Source organism: Phalangium opilio, unplaced genomic scaffold (assembly GCF_054372755.1).
Source record: "Phalangium opilio isolate 3A_F unplaced genomic scaffold, DU_Popi_V2 ptg000209l_1, whole genome shotgun sequence".
NCBI classification, from domain to species: Eukaryota; Metazoa; Arthropoda; class Arachnida; order Opiliones; family Phalangiidae; genus Phalangium; species Phalangium opilio.
Window position 1 is genome coordinate 17585372 of NW_028324217.1, and position 23142 is coordinate 17608513.

Here is a 23142-nt window from a genome sequence, read left to right on the forward strand (position 1 = left end):
GACGTAACAGTCTGTACCAAGTACCCAAGCATCCTTCAATAAACGCCTGGCAACATTGTGGTACGCATGGTACAAATAAAAAATAGGATGTGTATTTATCTTTCGACTCACTCCAAGCCTTTAAGCCCTCAATACAGACGATTTGAAACACTATCGTAATTCCTAGTGTCTCGAATCTCTACGTTCCTGTCCATTATGAACAGTGCTGAGAGAATGATACATCAGAAAGAGCCATTCAAATCGAATTGCCGAAAATATTATCCATATTTTCATTTCATATAACTGAGAAAACAAATTATTATGGTTCTGAGAGGAGCTTCCCATTTTGGTTGTTGTTCTCAAAAATATATCGCAATACACGGGCCTCGATAGATATTGGAGGCAATGAAGGAAATATATCACAAAGCGTGGGCCTTGATAGATACAGGAGGCAATGTAGGAAATATAACGCAATGCACGGGCCTAAAAAGATATAAGAGACAATGTACGAAATATAACGCAATGCACGGGCCTTGATAGATATAGGAGGCAATGATTTAACGACTTCGGTACTTGGGTTTATCTTTAATATTTAAATAAATTTAATTATTTTAATCGCCAGTAAATAACTTTAAAAATAGTTAAATCGTTTAAAATAAAGTTGTTCCTATTATCTTTCGAAACTTTGCTAATATTGATGTTTAAAGTGAAGGGTACCCCTCTTGCCCGCTTTTTTCAAATTTTGGGGTATATATACGTTTCGTTTCCATTATAATAATAGATAAAAACGCATTCGCGTGAACCTTTGGTGGAAGCCCTGCCATTGGGAGGCTAGACGTTTCTCGTAACCCTAGCCGATCGCCGCGTATATCTTAAAACCAAATAATAGATAAAAACGCATTTGCGTGAACCGATGGTGGAAGCCCTGCCATTGGGAGGCTAGACGTTTCTCGTAACCCTAGCCGATCGCCGCGTATATCTTGGAACCAAACGATGACGGAGGAAAAGAAGCCAGAATGTACTGACTGGCGTCCATGTGGAATGGACAAAAGACCTGAAGATGGTGGTGCATTGAAGCTGGTGTCAATGTGGAATTGACGAAGAACAGAAGATGGTGGTGCATAGAACCTGGTGTCAATGTGGAATTGACGAAGAACAGAAGATGGTGGTGCATAGAAGCTGGAGTCAAAGTGAAATTGACGAAGAACAGAAGTTGGTGGTGCTTGGAAGCAAGCACGTACAGACTAGTGTCCATGTGGGATGGACAAAGACTAGCAGATTGTGGTCCTTAGAAGCCAGTTAGTAAAGACTGGTGTTGGTAGATGAATGACCAAATTTCCGTGAACCGCGAACGCGTTCCGGAAATCGGGTATTTGTTTGCTCCGATTTGTAAACTGCGAACGCGGTCACGTGGGGTCTGACAGACAGACAGACACACAGACAGACAGACAGACAGACAGACAGACACGGCCGGTGTAATACCTCTCCGTGACATACGTCACTCGGAGAGGTAAAAATACAGAGACGCCTCATTATCTTGTTGTGGTTGCAAGGCTAGAGAATTGCCAATTGCGCAAATGGGGAGGAGGCAATTAATTCCACGAACATCTGTTAAACATTTTGAGGGAAAAATTGAACGACCATTTGAGCTAAGGAGTCTGTATTTATTTGATGTTCATCACATTTATGTGGATAACGTTTTTTCGCCGGTGAATATTTTTAACGCTATTTTTTACCTCTATTATAGGCAAAGAGGAGAGAAAGGTGATAGAAACAGGTTTTATAAAATCCGCTGAAAAATGGAAAAAATAAGGGAGTAGTTAAAACAATTTTCTAAAAGTTTAGTTTCAGGACTCATATCCTTTCCGCGTGGGTGGATGGATCTCCTCGTCGTGTCTCTTTCATCCCCTCCCTTACCCAAAAATGGACCTCCAATTATTGCCTAAAATTAGTCCAATATAGACCAGCTTTTTATTTATATTTCACGTTGAATGTTTACGTAAAAATTACGTGATTATCATTTGTGATAAGAGTCATATTATCACTCGTTTTAAACCTGTGTGACACCTGATCACTAGACATACGTGATAACTTATCACCCATTATTGACCCGAGAGACAGCCGACATGAGTGACAAATAATCACCCGCTATTGACCCAAAAGACACCCGCCATGAGTGACACATTATCACCCGTTATTGACCCGAGATGACAAATAATCACCCATTATCGACCCAAAAGCCACCCGAGATGACAAATAAACACCTGTTATCGACCCAAAAGCCACCCGAGATGACAAATAAACACCCGTTATCGACCCAAAAGCCACCCGAGATGACAAATAAACACCCGTTATCGACCCAAAAGCCACCCGAGATGACAAATAATCACCCGTTATCGACCGAAAAGCCACGCAACATCAGTATCGAATAATCAGCCGCTATTGACCCAAAAGACACCCGCCATGAGTAACAAATAATCAGCCGCTATTGACCCAAAAGCCACCCGACATGAGTGACAAATAATCAGCCACTATTGACCCAAAAGCCACCCGACATGAGTGACAAATAATCAGCCGCTATTGACCCAAAAGCCAACCGACATGAGTGACAAATAATCACCCGCTATTGACCCAAAAAGCCACCCGACATGAGTGACAAATAATCACCCGCTATTGACCCAAAAAGCCACCCGACATGAGTGACAAATAATCACCCGCTATTGACCCAAAAGCCACCCGACATGAGTGACAAATAATCACCCGCTATTGACCCAAAAGACACCAGACATACGTGACACATTATCACCCGTTATTGACCCGAGATGACAAATAATCACCCGTTATTGACCCAAGATGACAAATAATCACCCGTTATTGACCCGAGATGATAAATAATCACCCGTTATTGACCCGAGATGACAAATAATCACCCGTTATTGACCCGAGATGACAAATAATCACCCGTTATTGACCCGAGATGACAAATAATCACCCGTTATTGACCCGAGATGACAAATAATCACCCGTTATTGACCCGAGATGACAAATAATCACCCGTTATTGACCCGAGATGACAAATAATCACCCGTTATTGACCCGAGATGACAAATAATCACCCGTTATTGACCCGAGATGACAAATAATCACCCGTTATTGACCCGAGATGACAATTAATCACCCGTTATTGACCCGAGATGACAAATAATCACCCGTTATTGACCCGAGATGACAAGGAAGCACTATCATACCAAGATAGGGCCGAATAAATGACACAAATGATATCACCTGTTATTGATCTGAGATAAACTTGAGATAAATGATAATGTTATCTATCACTCGCAATTGATCTAAGCAGATGTTACTTCTGATCTAAGTGATATCACTCGTTAGTGATCTGAGATACACCCGACATCAATAATAATTTGTCACTCGTTAGTGATCGGAGATACACCCGACATCAATAATAATTTGTCACTCGCTAAAGATCTGTGATACACCTGACATAAATGTTTCACCCCTTATTGATCTGAGATGCACCTGACATAAAAGATAATTTATCACTCGCTATTGATCTAAGCTGAAGTTATTTCTGATCTCAGTAATATCACTCAATATTTACCTGAGTTACACCCGGCATAAATGATAATTTGTAACTCGCTAGTGATCTGAGATACACCCGACATAAATGAAAATTTGTCCCTCGTTAGTGATCTGAGATACACCAGACATCAATAATAATTTGTCACTCGCTACCTGACAATTCGTTTATGTGTGTGACATTTAACAGTTACTGAATTTCGGGTGAATATCAAATCTACAATATTCACTATGGTGGTGTTGGTGATTCTTGAATGAATTGCGGACCACACATTAATTTTCTAAGGTTTCTAACGAGTGAAGCTGGTATATCTCGGGTGAAGATTGAATGTGTAATATTCACCAACCTCAGTACATAAATCAGTCGCTATTAATCTTAGATACACCTGGCATAAATGATAATTTGTCACCCATTATTTATCTAAGATGCACTTGACATAAATGATAATGTATCACTCTCTATTAATATGAGATACAAGTGATAATTTATCACTCTTTGTTGATCTGAGATACACCAGACATAAATGATAAACCATTAATTCACGTATATGCAGTTGGTGAATTTCGGGTGAATATCGAATCTCCAATATTCGCTAAGTTTTATATAAGTTACTGTTGGTGGTTCTTGGATGAATGGCGGACTGTACATTAATTCACGAATGTTTGTAATGTACGCGGCTGGTGTAACTCGGTTGAATATTGAATGCCCAATATTCAACAAGGTATACATAAACCCAGTGAAGTGTTACTTGATGTCTGATATTCATCCGACATGCACCCACTGATTTTTTAACAAACAGTATCGACAGAGCCCCGAAGTGATTTTTGGATGTTATTCACCTGATATTGCTATCAGGAACCCTCATTTCATTAAGGTTTTACCTTGAACGTGACCAATATCCATGGGTGTATATTAGTGATGCGAGTGTCACCCATGAATCACCTTGAGTATGAAAAGCCATCTAACGTGACACTTTAATGAGCTGGTATTCACTAATGAAATACTTCTCAAACACAAGTGATAATCATTGACACGTCGTGTCACGTAATATTCACATGTACTTGGTAACAATTACGTAAAATTCATGTAATATCTACCTTTTTATCATGCGATATTTTAGTAAGGGCTATGTCAACTATGCGCGAGAAAGCTGCGCTCAGGCGCCGCGACGTACCGTCCGTAGATTTACCCCCGTTTTCACCACGCTTGGATCACGGCTGCCTATACTGATTATCTCACCCTCTCTCTCCTCTTTGTTATAGGAATGTTAAGCTGTTGAGAGGTACTGTCTGGGACGTTTCTGTGTCTGTCTTTCTGTTCTTTTTGTTACAATAGACAGGGTTGCCACAGTACCTGGAAATCCTGGAAAACCTGGAAAAGTCAGGGAATTTAAAAACGGCTCGAAAAGGTCAGGGAAATGTCAGGGAATTTAAAAAGTTTCGGCAAAGTCAGGGAATTTGATTTTAGTGGGTAAAATTTCCAGGCTGGGTATGAAAGTTTCTCCTGATCCTCTCTTAACACAGAAAAGTCTAGAGTAATCCTTAAAAATGTCTAGAATTTTTTTTTGTAAAAACAAATCTCTTAGACTGTTATTTATAGTTAAAATGTTTCTTAATCATTTTGGTGCAACAAATACATTGGAAAACGTAATGTAGATCGAGTTTGTTTAATTATAAGCACTTAAATCACGCTGCAAACATTAACACTTTCGGCCTAAAAAGGTCAGGGAAAACCTGGAAAAGTCAGGGAATTTAGTTCTGAAAATTCCGAGGCAACCCTGATAGAGCGCGTTCGCGGGTTGCACATGGAGGTAAACGTATTCCCCATTTCTGAACTGAGTACGCTTTTTCTCGTAATTGAGGAAAGTGTATTTCACTATGTTAACTATTTTACTCGAGTACCGATCCACTCTTTTAGTGGCCACTATTCCATCATCTGCCTAGTCTCTCGCCCATTCCACATAAACCGAATCTGTCGCATTGTCGTCTTACTCCACCATCACGGGTACGAGATGTAATGAGTAACGTATAGCCTCCAAATGGCGGGACATCTACCAAATGTTCAAGCATTTGCGCTATTCATTATCAACTGGTCTCCGACTAATCCACTTAGAGAGCAATCCGTCAAATGAATTGAACTGTCGAGCCTCCACATGGTGGGACTTCCTACAAATGTTCATGCAACTGTTCTTATCCTCCATTTTCGTGATTCACAACCCTTATGAACTTCGTTTTTGTGTAATTATTAACCCAGACCTTTTAACCTCAGTATTCGTTTCATCGCATAAAGTTCTAATGAAACTAACGATTTAACTACAATTAAGGTAAGAACAAAGAAAAGTGGAAAATACAAAGTCACATAAATTAATAGATGGAGTAACATTACATTGAATGTTGATTATTCGTCAAGTTACGGACTGAAAATTATGAAATAGGTCTCAAAATATAAATTAAAATTTGACCAAATATATTAAAAATGCTTTAAAGACGAGACCACTTCCGAATTTTTTCTTATAGAGCTATTTCAATTCGGGGGGTAAAGGAGAGATTTTGAGGCGGGGTTTCGCTAGTCCCCGCCTAGGCGTCATACTGTGCGGGAAATTTAGCAGTGGCCCGCACGGAGGGAGGGTGAAACCCAGCTCCGTTTATTGGCAGGTCCAACTGTGAAGTTTCCCCCCTTCAACTGATATAGCTCTACTGGGTTGGTAGCGCACCCAACGGCGAAAGTCGGAACTAGGGGCGATTTTGTTTTTGCTAGTCGTTTTTTAACATGGGGCTCGGGTGAAGCTGGCAGGCCTTGTACCGCTGAAAGAGGATTATCTAAGTTGGCCACGGGATGTTGGGAATGGATATGCATCTGCAAGGTGGGAAATAAGGATATTTTTAAAACTGGACACTGGGCCAGCGACCCCCCTTACCTGGAAAAAAATAAACTGGACCATGACCAATGACCAGGGCACGTCAAGGTCGGGGGGGATAGCTGGCCTAATGTCCAGTTTAAAAAATCCATATTTCCCACCCCGCAGACGTGCCACACGCATTCTTTTCTTATCTTAAATTCTTAATACCACTCCAGGACTAAAATATTACCGCCTCCAAGTCCGAGGTTTTGCAAACTTATACGTCTGCTCGTCATTCTTCTTATGGACCGTCAAATGGTAAACTAAAATTTAGGGGGAACACTATTTTACCCCGAAATTATTTTTGCCGAACTTTTGCCGAATTACCCCGAATTCAAAAATAGTAGAAATCTCCCATGCGTCGTCTGCTAAAACATCCTAAATGACTTCTGGCTTCGCCTTCGGCTTTTCGGGGTAAATTAGTGACCGTTTCGGCACTTTTCGGCACAAAAGAGTGGGGTAAAATATAAAAATACGGCCCCCACACTAAAAGTCGCAATTAAATCAAGCAATCATTCAAATCCATTTCAGAAACTAAATAAGCCTAACTAAACTACCCTCTCTCGCCCCAACGACTATTAACAACTTAATTAAGTATAATTAAAGTAAAATTCGACCAAAAACGTACATTTTGGGACAAAAATTAAAATAACCTTTAATTAAACTGCATAATTAAGATTAAAACTAAGCTATAAGCTGGTAAATCCCCTTTTTTCCTATCTAACACTGAAATTAATTTATATTATCTTTATAATACATTAATATTCAGGAAATTCAAAAGTTTGGGGTAAAATAGGGTTTTTTCGGCAAGGATTGAATTTTCAATTAAACATTGATATTAATGTGAATTATTTATTGAATCTCAATTAATAAGCTAAAACTACTCTGCCGAACCACAATCCAACGTTAATTTCAACTTAATTAAGTTTAATTAACGTAAAATTCGACCAAAACGTACATTTTTAGGACAAAAATTAAAATAACTTTTAATTAAACTGCATAATTAAGATTAAAACTATGGTATAAGCTGGTAAACCCGCTTTTTTCCTATTTCACACTTAAATTAATTTATATTATCTTTAAAAAACATTAATATGCACGAAATTCCAAAGTTTGGGGTAAATTAGGGATTGTTCGGCAGAATATTATGGGGTGAAATGAAAAAATATGCCGAACATTTGAAGAAGCGCGAAATTCAAAAGTTTGGGGTAAAGTAGGGATTGTTCGGCAAGAATTGAATTTTCAATTAAACCTTGGTATTAATGCGATTTTTTTAATGAATCTCAATTTATAAGCTAAATCCACTCTGGCGAACCACAATCCAGCGTTAATTTCCACTTAAATAGGTATAATTAACGTGAAATGAGACAAAATACGTACATTTTTGGGTAAAATATTAAATTAACTTTTAATTAAACTACATAATTAAGATTAAAACTAAGCTATAAGCTGGTAAATCCTCTTTTTTCCCATTCACACTGAAATTAAATTATATTATCTTTATAATACATTAATTAATATTCAGGGAATTCCAAAGTTTGGGGTAAAATAGGGTTTTTTCGGCAAGAATTGAATTTTCAATTAAACATTGATATTAATGCGAATTATTTATTGAATCTCAATTTATAAGCTTAATCTACTTTGCCGAACCATAATACAATGTTAATTTCAACTTAATTAAGTTTAATTAACGTAAAATTCGACCAAAAACGTACATTTTTGGGGCAAAAATAAAAATAACCTTTAATTAAACTGCATAATTAAAATTAAAACTAAGCTATAAGCTGGTAAATCCCCTTTTTTCCTATCTAACACTGAAATTAATTTATATTATCTTTATAATACATTAATATTCAGGAAATTCAAAAGTTTGGGGTAAAATAGGGTTTTTTCGGCAAGGATTGAATTTTCAATTAAACATTGATATTAATGTGAATTATTTATTGAATCTCAATTAATAAGCTAAAACTACTCTGCCGAACCACAATCCAACGTTAATTTCAACTTAATTAAGTTTAATTAACGTAAAATTCGACCAAAAACGTACATTTTTGGGACAAAAATAAAATTAACTTTTAATTAAACTGCATAATTAAGATTAAAACTATGGTATAAGCTGGTAAACCCGCTTTTTTTCCTATTTCACACTTAAATTAATTTATATTATCTTTAAAAAACATTAATATGCACGAAATTCCAAAGTTTGGGGTAAATTAGGGATTGTTCGGCAGAATATTATAATGCAAAAATATGCCGAACCTTTGAAGAAGCGCGAAATTCCAAAGTTTGGGGTAAAGTTGGGATTGTTCGGCAAGGATTGAATTTTCAATTAAACATTGATATCAATGTGAATTATTTATACAGTCTCAATTTATAAGCTAAATCTACTCTGCCGAGCCACGATCCAACGTTAATTTCAACTTAATTAAGTATAATTAACGTAAAACTCGACCAAAAACGTACATTTTGGGACAAAAATTAAAATAACTTTTAATTAAACTACATAATTAAGATTAAAACTAAGCTATAAGGTGGTAAATCCCTTTTTTCCCATTTAACACCGAAATTAATTTATATTATCTTTATAATACATTAATAGGCGCGAACTTCCAAAGTTTGTGGTAAATTAGGGATTTTTCGGCAAGTATTGAATATTCAGTTAAACATTGATATTTGTGGGAATTATTTATTGAATCTCAATTTATAAGCTTAATCTACTCTACCGAACCAAAATCCAACGTTATTTTCAACTTAATTAATCATAGTTTACGTGAAACTAGACCAAAAATATTCAATTTTTGCACAAAAATTAAAATAACGTTTAATTAAAGTACTTTATTACGATTAAACTAAGCTAAAAGTTGGTAAAGCCCCTTTTTCCTATTTCACACTGAAATTAACTTATATTAATTAAATTATCTCTAAAATGCATTAATAGTCGCGAAATTCAAATCAACTTAATTTAGTATAATTAATGAGATATTAACGCAAAACATCCATATTTTTTGAATAGACAGGAATAATTTTTAATGAAACTAAATAATTCATTATACAATTACACGAGTTGTTCGTCCAACCGATTTTTTCATTTAAAACTTAAATAAATTTACATTATCATAAAGAAACATTTAAGGCGCGAATGTTCGGCAAAAGATAATTAGGGAAAAGTATTTATTGAAACTCATTTTATAAGCTAAAACAATACTGCGGAACTACATTTAAGTGTTAATTTCATATTCATTTGGCGTAATTAAAGAAGACTGAACCGAAAACAACCTTTTAGTGCGACGCAAAGAGAAAGATTGAGTGAGTAGCCCCTCGATGCGCTACCCTTAACATTGCTAAAATGATTACCCGTAAGGCCATTCTAAAACGAGGTTTTAGCTTTAACAATGCTAAACTGATTACACACAAGTATTATAACCCTTAATAGATTAACAGAAAGTGTTAGTGATTATCCCTCGATGATCGAGTTACCTTTAACAGTGCTAAAATGATTACGTACTTAACGTTCAATTAATACACGTACAGAAGTTTTAGTTTGCAACTTATGCCTTCGCATACTTATCGCATCTTATAAGTTTCCAACATGAACTTATGGCCCGAAGCGTTTGAAAGAGAAAGAATTCTGTAAAACACCCTATGATTGTAATATATTAAGACCATCCTAAAAATAACATCAGTATATATTTTCTTTTGCCAGGAAATGGACGTTGAGGGTGAATTTTACCTTAAATTTGCTCAGTAAAGCTAAAATTAAGGTTGTAGTGTAGCGCAATTGTGTTAGTTTAATTTATAGTGTATAGTTATGTTTTCGCCGAACTACCTGAATTTTGGAATTTCGCGCCTTTTCATGAATTTAGATGATAGTGTAAATTTATTATTTTTAAGTGCTAAGTGTGAAATAGGCAATTTGAGATTAGACGAACTACTCGTGTAGTTATAATTTTAGTCTTTTACCCTAACTAAAAGTTATCCATGAATTTTACCCGAAAAAGGTTGTTTTCGGTTCATTCTTCTTTAATTACGCCAAATGAATATGAAATTAACACTTAAATGTGGTTCCGCAGTATTGTTTTAGCTTATAAAATGAGTTTCAATAAATACTTTTCCCTAAGTATCTTTTGCCGAACATTCGCGCCTTCCATGTTTTTCAATGATAATGTAAATTTATTTAAGTTTTGAATGAAAAAATAGGTTGGACGAACAACTCGTTATTATATAATATTATGAATTATTTAGTTTCATTAAAAGTTACTCGTGTTTTTTCAGAAAATATGGTTGTTTTGCTTTAATATCTCATTAATTATACTTAATTAAGTTGATATTAACGGTGTACCTTGGTTTTAGTAGTGTTTAATTACTTTACAATATGAGTTTGATTTTTTTTAAACTTAATAGGAGTTTGGCTTTGCCGACGCGCTTGTATTTTTGCCTTTAAGTATACCTTTAAAATATCTACCTTAGGAAAAGTTAGGAAACTGAAAAATGGGCAATGAAGCTGTTTTAAGAAAAGGGTTGCCGTCCACTGCGACGTCTCCTTCGACTTATATTTATCGGTCGGTCTTATCAGCATGGAAAAATTTGGTAGTCTTGCGAAGGAAATGATTTCCGTCTATATGGCGCGAGAAACTATTGGCTTTAGTAAAAACCTCACCAAAAAGGTATTTATTATAGATATTAAAGGGTTATTATAGGTACAACCTTTAAATTTCAATGGCTCTCGCTTTCAATGTGGAAAAAAGTACTTCTGAGTGATAATTGTTAATAATTAAAAGGAAATGGAAGCTGGGTGAAAGGTAAGTGTAGTTTTAATTTTAATTTTTTAGTTTATTAATGGTTATCTATGTTTTTACCCAAAATGTTGCGTTAATTTCACGTTAATTATATACACGTAATTAAGATGAAATCAACGTTGGACTGTGGTTCGGCGGTGTTGATTAAGATTCAATAAATAATTCACAAAAAATTGCAATGTTTAGTGGAGTTTTTGCCGAACAATCCCTACTTTACCCCAAACTTTTGAATTTCACGCCTATTAATGTTTTTTAAAGATAATATAAATTAATTTAACAGTGAAATAGGAAAAAAGGGGGCTTTAACAACTTCTAGCTTAGGTTTAATCTTAGTTATGTAGATCAATTAAAAGTTATTTTAATTTTTGTCCCAAAAATGTACGTTTTTGTCGAATTTTACGATAATTAAACTTAATTAAGTGAAAATAACGTTGGATTGTGGTTCGGCAGAGTAGATTTAGCTTATAAATTGAGATTGAATAAATAATTCACATTAATATCAATGTTTAATTGAAAATTCAATCCTTGCCGAAAAAACTCTATTTTACCCCAAACTTTGGAATTTCGCGCTTCTTCAAAGACTCGGCATACTTTTTCATTTCACGCCCATAATATTTTGCCGAAAAAACCCTATTTTACCCCAAACTTTGGAATTTCCTGAATATTAATGTATTATAAAAATAATATAAATTAATTTCAGTGTTAAATGGGAAAAAAAGGGTATCTACCACCTTATAGCTTAGTTTTAATCTTAATTATGTAGTTTAATTAAAAGTTATTTTAATTTTTGTCCCAAAAATGTACGTTTTTGTCGAATTTTACGTTAATTAAACTTAATTAAGTGAAATTATCGTTGGATTGTGGTTCGGCAGAGTAGATTTAGCTTATAAATTGAGATTCAATAAAGAATTCACATTAATATCAATGTTTAATTGAAAATACAATCCTTGCCGAATATACCCTATTTTACCCCAAACTTTTGAATTTCCTGAATATTAATGTATTATAGAGATAATATAATTTAATTTCAGTGTTAAATGGGAAAAAAGGGGATTTGCCAATTTCTAGCTTAGTTTTAATCTTAATTATGTAGTTTAATTAAAAGTTAATTTAATATTTTACCCAAAAATGTACGTATTTTGTCTCATTTCACGTTAATTATACCTATTTAAGTGGAAATTAACGTTGGATTGTAGTTCGGCAGAGTAGTTTTAGCTTATTAATTGAGATTCAATAAATAATTCACATTATTATCCATGTTTAAATGAAAATTCAATCCTTGCCGAAAAAACCCTATTTTACCCCAAACTTTTGAATTTCCTGAATATTAATGTATTATAGAGATAATATAAATTAATTTCAGTGTTAGATAGGAAAAAAAGGATTTGCCAGCTTATACCTTAGTTTTAATCTTAATTATGTAGTTTTATTAAAAGTCATTTAAAATTTTATCCCAAAAATTTACGTTTCTGGTCGAATTTCACGTTAATTATACTTAATTAAGTTGAAATTAACGTTGGATTGTGGTTCGGCAGAGTAGATTTAGCTTATTAATTGACATTGAATAAGGAATTCATATTAATATCAATGTTTAATTGAAAATTCAATCCTTGCCGAAGAAAATCTATTTTACCCCAAACTTTGGAATTTCCTGAATATTAATGTATTATAGAGATAATATAATTGAATTTCAGTGTTAAATGGGAAAAGAGGGGATAGCTTAGTTTTAATCTTAATTATGTAGTTTAATCAAAAGTTATTTTAATTTTTGTCCTAAAAATGTACGTTTTTGGTCGAATTTTACGTTAATTAAACTTAATTAAGTTGAAATTAACGTTGTATTGTGGTGGGCCATAGTAGATTTAGCTTATAAATTGAGATTCAATAAATTCACATTAATATCAATGTTTAATTGAAAATTCAATCCTTGCCGAAAAAACCCTATTTTACCCCAAACTTTTAAATTTCGCGCTTCTTCAAAGTCTCGGCATATTTTTCATTTCACACCATAATATTTTGCCGAAAAACCCCTATTTTACCCCAAACTTTGGAATTTCATGAATATTAATGTATTATAAAGATAATATAAATTGATTTCAGTGTTAAATGGGAAAAAAGGGGATTTACCAGCTTATAGCTTAGTTTTAATCTTAATTATGAAGTTTAATTAAAAGTTATTTTAATTTTTGTCCCAAAAATGTACGTTTTTGTCGAATTTTACGTTAGTTAAACTGAATTAAGTTGAAATTATCGTTGGATTGTGGCTCGGTAGAATAGATTTATCTTTTAAATTGAGTTTCAATAAACAGTTCACATTAATGTCAATGTTTAGTTGAGTTTTTGATCTTTGCCGAAAAATTTATTATTTTAATAGTCGTTGGGGCGAGAGAGGGTAGTTTAGTTAGGCTTATTTAGTTTCTGAAATGGATTTGAATGATTGCTTGATTTAATTGCGACTTTTAGTGTGGGGGCCGTATTTTTATATTTTACCCCACTCTTTTGTGCCGAAACGTTCACTAATTTACCCCGAAAAGCCGAAGGCGAAGCCAGAAGTCATTTAGGATGTTTCAGCAGACGACGCATGGGAGATTTCTACTATTTTAGAATTTGGGGTAATTCGGCAAAAGTTCGGCAAAAATAATTTCGGGGTAAAATAGTGTTCCCCAACTGAGGGGAAAACGCTGAATCTTTGTTTAAGGCCATGTTTTTAATTATCATTAAAATGTTACCTATGTTATCTTAACAGGGAAACTCTACGAAGTATGATGGATTTTGTGAAGGATTGTCGTGTTATGGTCAAACATTTAAGCTGGTAAGTGATGAATATAATGCAACTTGGGTGTCATTAAGGCGTGTTATGGATCCAAACCTATCCAAAATATTTTGCCTTGAAAAGAAAAAGATCTTTCTTGTTATTTTAAAAATTAAAAATAATATAGCAGAATAAATAATTTATACGAAGCTAGTTGTATTCAAAAAATGCTTTTGAGGAATTCCCTAATCTTGAAGAAAGTTGCAGTGTCAGTTGTCACAATCTTTTGAACTAGCTAAGCATGTTTTTCTAAGCTTTGATAGCGAAAGCTACAATGTATTGGGAAACCTTTCTTGTTATATGTTCGTTTTCTTCTGTTTGAAAAGAAATTTTATTTTAGGGAAGCTTTACAATTTCAAAAACTCTCGGCACAAAATTCCGAAATGAGTTTAGTAAATCTTCAAAGGGTGGCGATTAAAAAGGTATTTGAGAAATTATTGCAATATTGACTGTTTAAGGCAAATATAAAATTAGGGAAACTTGGTTTTTAGGAAATGAAGACTGAGGAAGATTGTAATTATGATCACTTGAGTAAAGATGATCTCATCAATGAAGTTAAAGCCAGGGATGATCGAGTCAGGGAACTGGAAGCCGAGGTATTTTTAACTAGTGTGAAATTAAGCACAGAAATACGAGACCAGTTTGGTATCGTAGCCCATTTTAAATGTACAGGATGAGTTGTCGAATCTTATGTCCCTTAAAGTAGAACCAAACTCTGTGGGTGGGTGAATAATTAAGTTTATTTGTGAAAATACCAACCAGGAGTGGCTCTGATCTAAGGGGATTGGTAACACGTTCCTCTTTAGTAACAAAGAAACCCAGCTAGGACCTTTGTTCTATCTTGCTTGCCCCTTTAAAATATGCTCAGCCAATGAAAGAATATTTACTGTTAAAATGAAATCTTATTTTGTTTAGCGTAATGTTTTAATTTCAAACATGGGAAAAGAGAGAGTGAAAACAACGTTAACGATAAATAAGAAAATAGACGAAATTGAAAGACTCAATAGGGTCAATAAAGCGTTGGAAAGGAGTATCAAAGATCTGATGGTATGGAACACTTTTCATTTTAATGGTCGGTGGGGAAGAGTTACTCCAAAGGTTAAGAGTTGATTGTTTGAAAAATAGGAGAAAAGTGGAATGGATCAATTAGCTAACGATGAATTAGTGAAATCTGAACCCGTTGAAAATGATTCGGGAATTAATGGCCAGGAGTTATCTCTTCCAATTGTGATGCACAGTGTCGAAGCTGTCAATGTCCAAGGCATGCTGGGTAGAGAAGAAATTAGTCAAGAATCGCCTTATGTTGCCGAGGTTGGCAATGCTAACAACGAAACTGAAATTATCCCAAAAAAGTCTAAAAATGTGGGGTTTATAACGCGAATTACGAATGCGTGTGTCCCTAAGTTGATATGCAGTGAGAAATCGCCACTTTGTGTACCTTCGCCGAAGCTCGAAGCCGAAAACGAATTGAAAATGCCTCTCGACACAACGACGGAAAGTGATTCGTCACGAGAACCTCTTGAGAACAATAATACAATTATCGATTCTTATCGCAAATCGCAAAGTGTTTCAAAAGAGGGAGAAACTGACGAAAGAGCAACTCGATCAAAGGAATTTCGTGTTCCCGAATTGAATGTTGAAGTCGAAAAACACTTGGATCTTTCTCTTGGCGCAAATGTCGAAAGCGATTCACTAGAATTAGCCGTAGAAAACGATCTCGATGATAACCAATCCAGAATAACCTGGACAGGTGCGAAGAAAACTGGTAGACAAAATCGAACTATGGTACTGTGTTTGCCAAAACTGAAGCTTGTTGATCCAATGAGTGTGCCAGAGTGTGTTCTTAAACCAAAACGTAGCCCAAATGATCTGTCGGAATTGACCTCTGTCTCTATGGAAATCAATTTACCCGAAGTTCCGATTGAAGTTGGAAATAATAGTTCGGTGTCCAACTCGGAGACATTTCAAGAAATCGCTCCAAAGAATTCCGAATCACTTTGTTCGGAAATTGGTAAGTCATTTTATACTTTAATAGTCTGTGTGCCTAGGGTGGGGTTTCATATTCCTACGCCCAATGGGGGAAATATGCTAATCAATTAATTCCGCCTTCTCGATGTATAGTCTAATGGCGTTTTCCATATAACTGCTCTCGATTTGCTCTAGACGACATGAAATGCGCTTCATTTCCTGAGCTGCTTTAACGATTGTCTTTTCCCGTCCTAATCGACGATACAAATTTAACGAGCTATCAATTCTGTACAGATTAGCACCGGTGGGATCTCGGGTCCCCGGTCCAGCGCTCGGCAAATTGAAAACGGAAATCCGAGCGCCAGCAGATCTAGCGCCCTTGAGCGCTAAGTTGAATACGCTATTGGCGATGCCGCTATCTAGGTAAAAAACTGAAAAAACCTAAAACTCCTGGTAAAAGCAGGCAGATCCCTATTCCAGGGTTCGTACAGAACCTGTATCAAAAAAATTGGGAAATATCTCGAGGATTTGAGGTGTGTCGTCAAAAGTTTCCATCTTGGTTTTTTATCCGAAAATATCGTTCGACGAGCTCTACTTTCCATCTTTCCTCCACTTTAATTCAGAACTAGCTTTTACCCGCGGCGTCGCTCGCGTGTAATAAGAACTTGCATGAGAATGATATAAAGAATGGTTAGATTTTACTGATGACTAACCTTTTTGTATCACCCTAGGAGCGAGGGCACTCAGTGTTGCCCGTCAGCCCGTCGGGACATTTTTTATTGCTTTTCATGCTTAGATTATTCCATAAAGAATTGTTTTAAAATTTCTGGCCGCCATTTATAAAGATGACAACAAACTGAACCCAAAAGACCATTCAGCCCGTCTATAGGATAAAGGAAACCAGTGTACAAAATATTTGTGAAATCGGTTGAAACGCGCGGACTTTGTTGCATAGAGAAGATTTTTTACATTTCTGGGCGCCATTTATTAAGCTGGTGGCGGGTTGGAAATATCTTTCTTGGTACGCGACTACTCTTTATGAGTAACTTTCCTGCAAATTTTCAGCCTTCTAGGGCAAGCGGTTTGGGCTGGGCGTTGATTATCAGTCAGTTTGTCAGGACTTCGATTTATATAGATATAGAAAATATGGTTGTCAACGGCCTTAAATTGAAATCGTGACCCATTGAAATATAGCCCACTGGATGTCTATGGACACGCTATAAAGCTAGATTATTATTATGTATCAGAACCTTTAAAATGTCCTGTTTCACAAGGGTCGTCACTCCTTTCTTATCGCTGGTATCATAAGAAAATATTATATAGCTCTCTATAAGTATGAAACTTAGTACATTTTCATACTACAGCATTTGCTTCCAAATTTGGCGCGCTTACTATTTACGACCCGTGGGAGAAGTTTTGGCACTACGAGTTGTGGGATTCTGGGAGCCGACATCAGAAATAATAAATTTGAACTGAACTGAACCGATTGATCGAAACTAAAGAGGGGTGGGGGAATCGGGATCTAGCGAACGACAGTCTTGGATTCGAGCTTGAGTGTGATAGTAATGTTTTTAACTAAATAAAGAATGTTAATAAAAGTATAGAGAGTTATTAATTATAGAGTGAAACATAAGAGTAATGAGACTAAACATTACATGGTGTCAGAAGTGCCTAACAACCCCGTCATACGCAGTGTAAAGTGAGAATAATTTGAAGAATACGCTACAGACCGAGGCTTAAGAAGTCAACGTGAGGATTTTGGAATCAGATTACTGTTGTTCATACGGCGGACGTCGACATAATGATGGCAACTGTCTACCAACCACCACATACTTTTGCGCCTGAAGATAATCCGGCCCAAGAATGGCGCCGTTGGAAACAGCGATTCCAGTACTATGCAGCGGCTATAGGGCTCGATACTAAACCAGTTGCTCAGCAGCGTGCGATTTTACTCCATACTATCGGGGACATAGGAATCGAGTTGTACAACTCCTTTGCGTACATTGAGACCGATACCAATCCGACATTACTAGAAGTTCTAACTGCGTTCGACGGCCATTATAAACCGTATATGAGCCTCACCGTAAAAAGACATTTTATTTATTTTTATAAAACGAATCAAGATTCAAGCCAATCCATCGATGAGTATGTTACTAGCCTAAGGACTAAAGCGGCTAACTGCGAGTTTGGAACTCTAAAAGAAGGTTTGATAATGGACCGCATAATATTGGGAATTACAGATCAAACATTGAGGGAGAAACTGCTTGACACGGATGATTTAGATTTACCGAAGGCAATTTCGATCTGTAAAACAGCGGAATCTTCAAAGAAGGGCTTGCAGCAAGTTAATGGACAAGATACACCGGTAATCAACGCCATACATAACCAACAAAAGCACCCAAGTCAGAGTTACAGGCCCACGGTTGGGTTTAGAGGACAAGAGGCAAGACAGCCGTACCACCAATCAACTAGATTTCAGTCAACACCATATTTTGTACAGAGTGGAAGATCGCAAGGATATTCGCCTCAAATTAGGCCTAATACTGCATGGACAAGGCATACCGAAATCGGAAGAGGGCTTTCAACTCAGTAAGATAATAGTCAAGGCTGTATTAACTGTGGCACAATACAAGGCTGTACTAACTGCGGCACAATACACCCTCACCAATTCTGCCCAGCTCAAGGTAGACCATGCCATAATTGTGGAAAATTGGGACACTACAGCAGAATGTGCCCGCCACCTCCATCGGTACACTTTCTGGTACAAGAGGACACACCTGAGGAGACCCAAGAGCAAATGCAAATTACGAATCACCAGTGGCATACTCAGGGGGTGAGTGACACCTGCTCCAGCGGCCCTAGCTATAAACTCTCGACTTTTTCAACACAAGACTGGAACCAAGCAAATCACAGTATGAAATTAAACACTAATGTGGACGAAGAGGCTCTCTTTCTAGGAACGCTTTTTAAAGTTTATCAATATCCCGGACAATAACGAATTAGACGAATGGATCGAAGAAATCCAAATTGAAACGGAACGTCTTCCCATGAAGATTGATACTGGGGCGCAAGCAAATGTAATGTCTTATTATACATATTTAATGATACCGGAGCAGAACAGAGCACCCATACTGGAAACCACAGCTAAGATCAGAACCTATACGGGAGAAGAATTAAAACTGCTCGGAGAATGTCGGCTACGGTGTGGATTTAGAGAGAATTACTTCTATACAACGTTCTACATTGTCAAAAGACCAGCACTAACCATCATAGGCCTCAAAATGTGTACCTCACTAGGAATAGTGAGGAGAGAGCTCGCAAGGACTACACAAAATGTACACAGCCTCCTAGATAAACCGGGTCCGAAAAACGGAAGCATAAGTAGACAAGAAGCGCTGAAAGAACGGTCAAGTAATCGACAGCCACAGGGAAACTCTTGCCAATATAAGAAAAATGGCAGCCGAATTCCACACCCGACACATTTGTCAGCGCCACCCAGCCTAGCTGGAATAGTCCAAAATCTTGCAAATAAGAGAAGAACAGAAGAACCACTTAAACCTCCCGATCTTGACCATTATGAAGATGAACTTAAAGTTGTAGAGGAAACAAAAGAAGCACTGGAACAAATTGAATCCGACCTATCATATAAGTCACTCATATCCGAGGAAGGAGACATTGTGGGGGAACTGGACCAAATGTATAGAAGTACAAAACCCAATACCGTAGACAATTTGCCAAACAGACCAAGACGAACAAGAACTAAACCACAATGATATCAGTGAAATAGTAATAGAAAATTTTAGCTTGTATAAAGTAGTGATATTTAGTACATAAACAATTATAGAAAAAAAAACATTTAATTTAATTAATGCTGGTTTGTGGTTGGAGGAGTCGGGGAAGGGGAGATGTGGGAGTCTGGGAGCCGACATCAGAAATAATATATTTGAACTGAACTGAACCGATTGATCGAAACTAAAGAGGGGTGGGGGGATCTAGCGAACGACAGTATTGGACTCGAGCTTGAGTGTGATAGTAATGTTTTTAACTAAATAAAGAATGTTAATAAAAGTATAGAGGGTTATTAATTATAGAGTGAAACATAAGAGTAATGAGACTAAACATTACACGAGTAAAGGGGGACGAAACCGCCACCGCCACCTAAAGTGTCCGCGAAAAGCACTATGGGCCGGAGAATTTTGGCCACGCCCGTAGAGACACGAGACACTTCTTACCCCGTACCAGGTCGTCGAAATCTGGCGCCATCTATTAATTTATTATGATAAATTTGACATGCGCATAATCAGTTATAATTATCATCATAATAATAACTTCAAGACCTTTAACGATTTAATTACATTATAAAATTTTTTTAACGCCATAAATTCTTAATAGGTGCCTTAAGAAACTTTCTTTCAATGGAAGAAAATGCTGTTTACATGGCTTAAATGGAGAGACTCATACTTATAGGAAGCTTTATATTATTTTCTTATGCTGGTACTTATTTCGACCAAAAATTCGGAGTTTATTTGTTGCTCGATAAAACGAGATATTGTTTCTGGTTACGCAGATTTTGTAACAATAAGTTTTATCTATCGAAGGGATATCCACATTAGTTATTTTTAATTATGTGCCAGTTGTACTTTATTTCACAAATGTGGAAAATATAACACTAATAAGATCTCGGGGGTGCCATTTGTCAGACAGAGAAACAAAGTGAAAACTAGACATTAGAAAAGAGAGAGGGGGTGCAAGAACGATATAAATTGGTAACTTGTGTTCACGCAGCATCAGCTGGTATTTGATCATCCGAAAATACAACCTTTCTAGTTTTGCGCCAAGGTTTCTCGTGCATTTCAGTTGATGTTCGTTCATCCCCTTTTGGTTGATGAGGTCATTTGCTCATCGGCTAACGCTTTGATCAGCACTGTTTCTTTTCTTTAAGACTGAGTTTTCGTAGAGGCCTTACCATTACATTTTTTATGAAGTGCGCTTGAATGTTCCTGTATCTTTGATTCTATAATGTAAATGGAATGTGTGTCGTTTTTATATTTCGTTAATAATTTTCTGCAGGAAAATTCAAGAAGAAACGTTCAACTCGGATCAAATATTCTGCTGAATATAAAAGGGGTCCACAACGTCGCATTAGAAAGGGTAACGAAGAAAAACGCTTCAAATGTAATCAGTGTAACTATGCCAGCACAATGAAGAGTAATTTGATCAATCATCAACGCATTCACAGTGGTGAAAAACCCTTCAAATGTGAGAAATGTGACTATAGATGCACGGTCAAGAGTCATTTAGTCGTGCATGAACGCATTCATAGCGGGGAAAAACGCTTCAAATGTGGTCAGTGTGACTATGCCAGCACAATGAAGAGTAATTTGATCGCACATCAACGCATTCATAGTGGTGAAAAACCCTTCATATGTGATCTGTGTAACTATTGTTGCACGAAAAAGTATAATTTGATCGCACATCAACGCATTCATAATGGTGAAAAACCCTTCAAATGTGAAGAGTGTGACTATAAATGTACGCAGAAGATTAGTTTGATCGCACATCAACATATTCACAGTGGTGAAAAACCCTTCAAATGTGATCAGTGTGACTATGCCAGCACAAAGAAGAGTAATTTGATCAATCATCAACGCATTCACAGTGGCAAAAAACCCTTCAAATGTGATCTATGTGACTATGCATGTAAGTGGAAGGGTGATTTGACAAAACATGAACGTAGAAGTCACATGAATGACTAGATGGATTTGAAGGCTGCTAGACAATGTAAAATTTCTTTTTAATCGTATACATGAACATTTTAAATATTGTTGGACAAAAACGTTTATCTTTCATCCTTTTCTGTAATGATTGGGCCGTAACTGTTAATGCTAAAATAAAAAATACAGAGACGCCTCTATATCTTGTTGTGGTTGCAAGGTTAGAGAATTGCCAATTGCGCAAATGGGGAGGGGGCAATCGAGAGCGAATAAATACTTGTAACTTGTCTTTTCCTATCTTTAAATTTGCTTGCAATTAATTCCACGAACATTTGTTGAACATTTTGAGGGAAATATTTAACGACCATTTGACCTAAGGTTAGTACTCCCTATTTATTTGATGTTCATCACATTTATGTGGATAACGTTTTTTCGCGGTAAACATTCTTAACGCAAAGAGGAGAGAAAGGTGATAGATTTCGCTTTATAAAATGCGCTAAAAAATGGGAAAATAAGGGGGTAGTCAAAACAATTTTCTATAATTTTAGTTTCAGGACTCATATCCTTTCCGCATGGGTGGATGGACCTCCTCGTCGTGTCTCTGTCATCCCCTATGTCAACTATGCGCGAGAAAGCTGCGTTCAGGCGCCGCGACGTACCGTCCGTAGATTTACCCCCGTTTTCAACACGCATGGATCACGGTTGCCTATACTGATTATCTCTCCGTCTCTCTCTCCTCTTTGTTATAGGAATGTAATTAAACCAGACCTACGCGGAACTTTAAACTTCATTATTAGTTTCATCGCATTAAGTTCTAATGAAACTAACGATTTAACAGTAATTAAGTTAGGAACAAAGAAAAGTGGAAAAATACAAAGTCACATGAATGAATAGATGGATTTTCTTTTTCTATAATGATTGGGCCGAAACTGTGAAACTAACCTTCTCCGTTCTGGTGGGTATTATCGGAAGCGGTGTACATTTTCAGAGACAAGACACTTGAAGCACTATATCCAATTTTTACAACGTCATTTTCATAATTTATTTTGTATTAAATATAATAAAATTCACACAGAGAATGCTAAAATGAAAAAAAAAGTAATTAATTTTGGATAAGTTTGTTCCAAACGCACTTCCAAATGTTTGAGCTTTTCTTCTTTCGAACGAGTTCCATTTCTGCCACCAGCTAGCCCCCTCAGAACTTTCATTGCCGCTTAAATTGTAGTTTAAGTGTAGCTTTGCATGTTCGCGGAAGGGAGGTCATTGACCTTACGTTAGCCACGGAAAACCTTGCGTCTTCTGTGTCTAACTGGCATGTATCCAATGGGCCGTCTCTGTCGGATCATAGGCATATTTGCTTTACTGTCGCGACTACT

General features: G+C 36.3%; 1 protein-coding gene across 1 annotated transcript in view; it reads left to right on the forward strand.

Moving 5' to 3' along the window:
* Nucleotides 1-23142, forward strand: part of LOC149620965 (uncharacterized) — a 41857-nt gene that overhangs the window by 8886 nt on the left and 9829 nt on the right. Inside the window, exons 5-10 of the mRNA XM_089854659.1 lie at nt 6653-6734; nt 14019-14084; nt 14425-14506; nt 14576-14680; nt 15000-15131; nt 15210-16095. Of these exons, the coding sequence (XP_089710785.1) occupies nt 6653-6734; nt 14019-14084; nt 14425-14506; nt 14576-14680; nt 15000-15131; nt 15210-16095 (1353 nt within the window). The remainder of the gene's footprint in view (nt 1-6652; nt 6735-14018; nt 14085-14424; nt 14507-14575; nt 14681-14999; nt 15132-15209; nt 16096-23142) is intronic.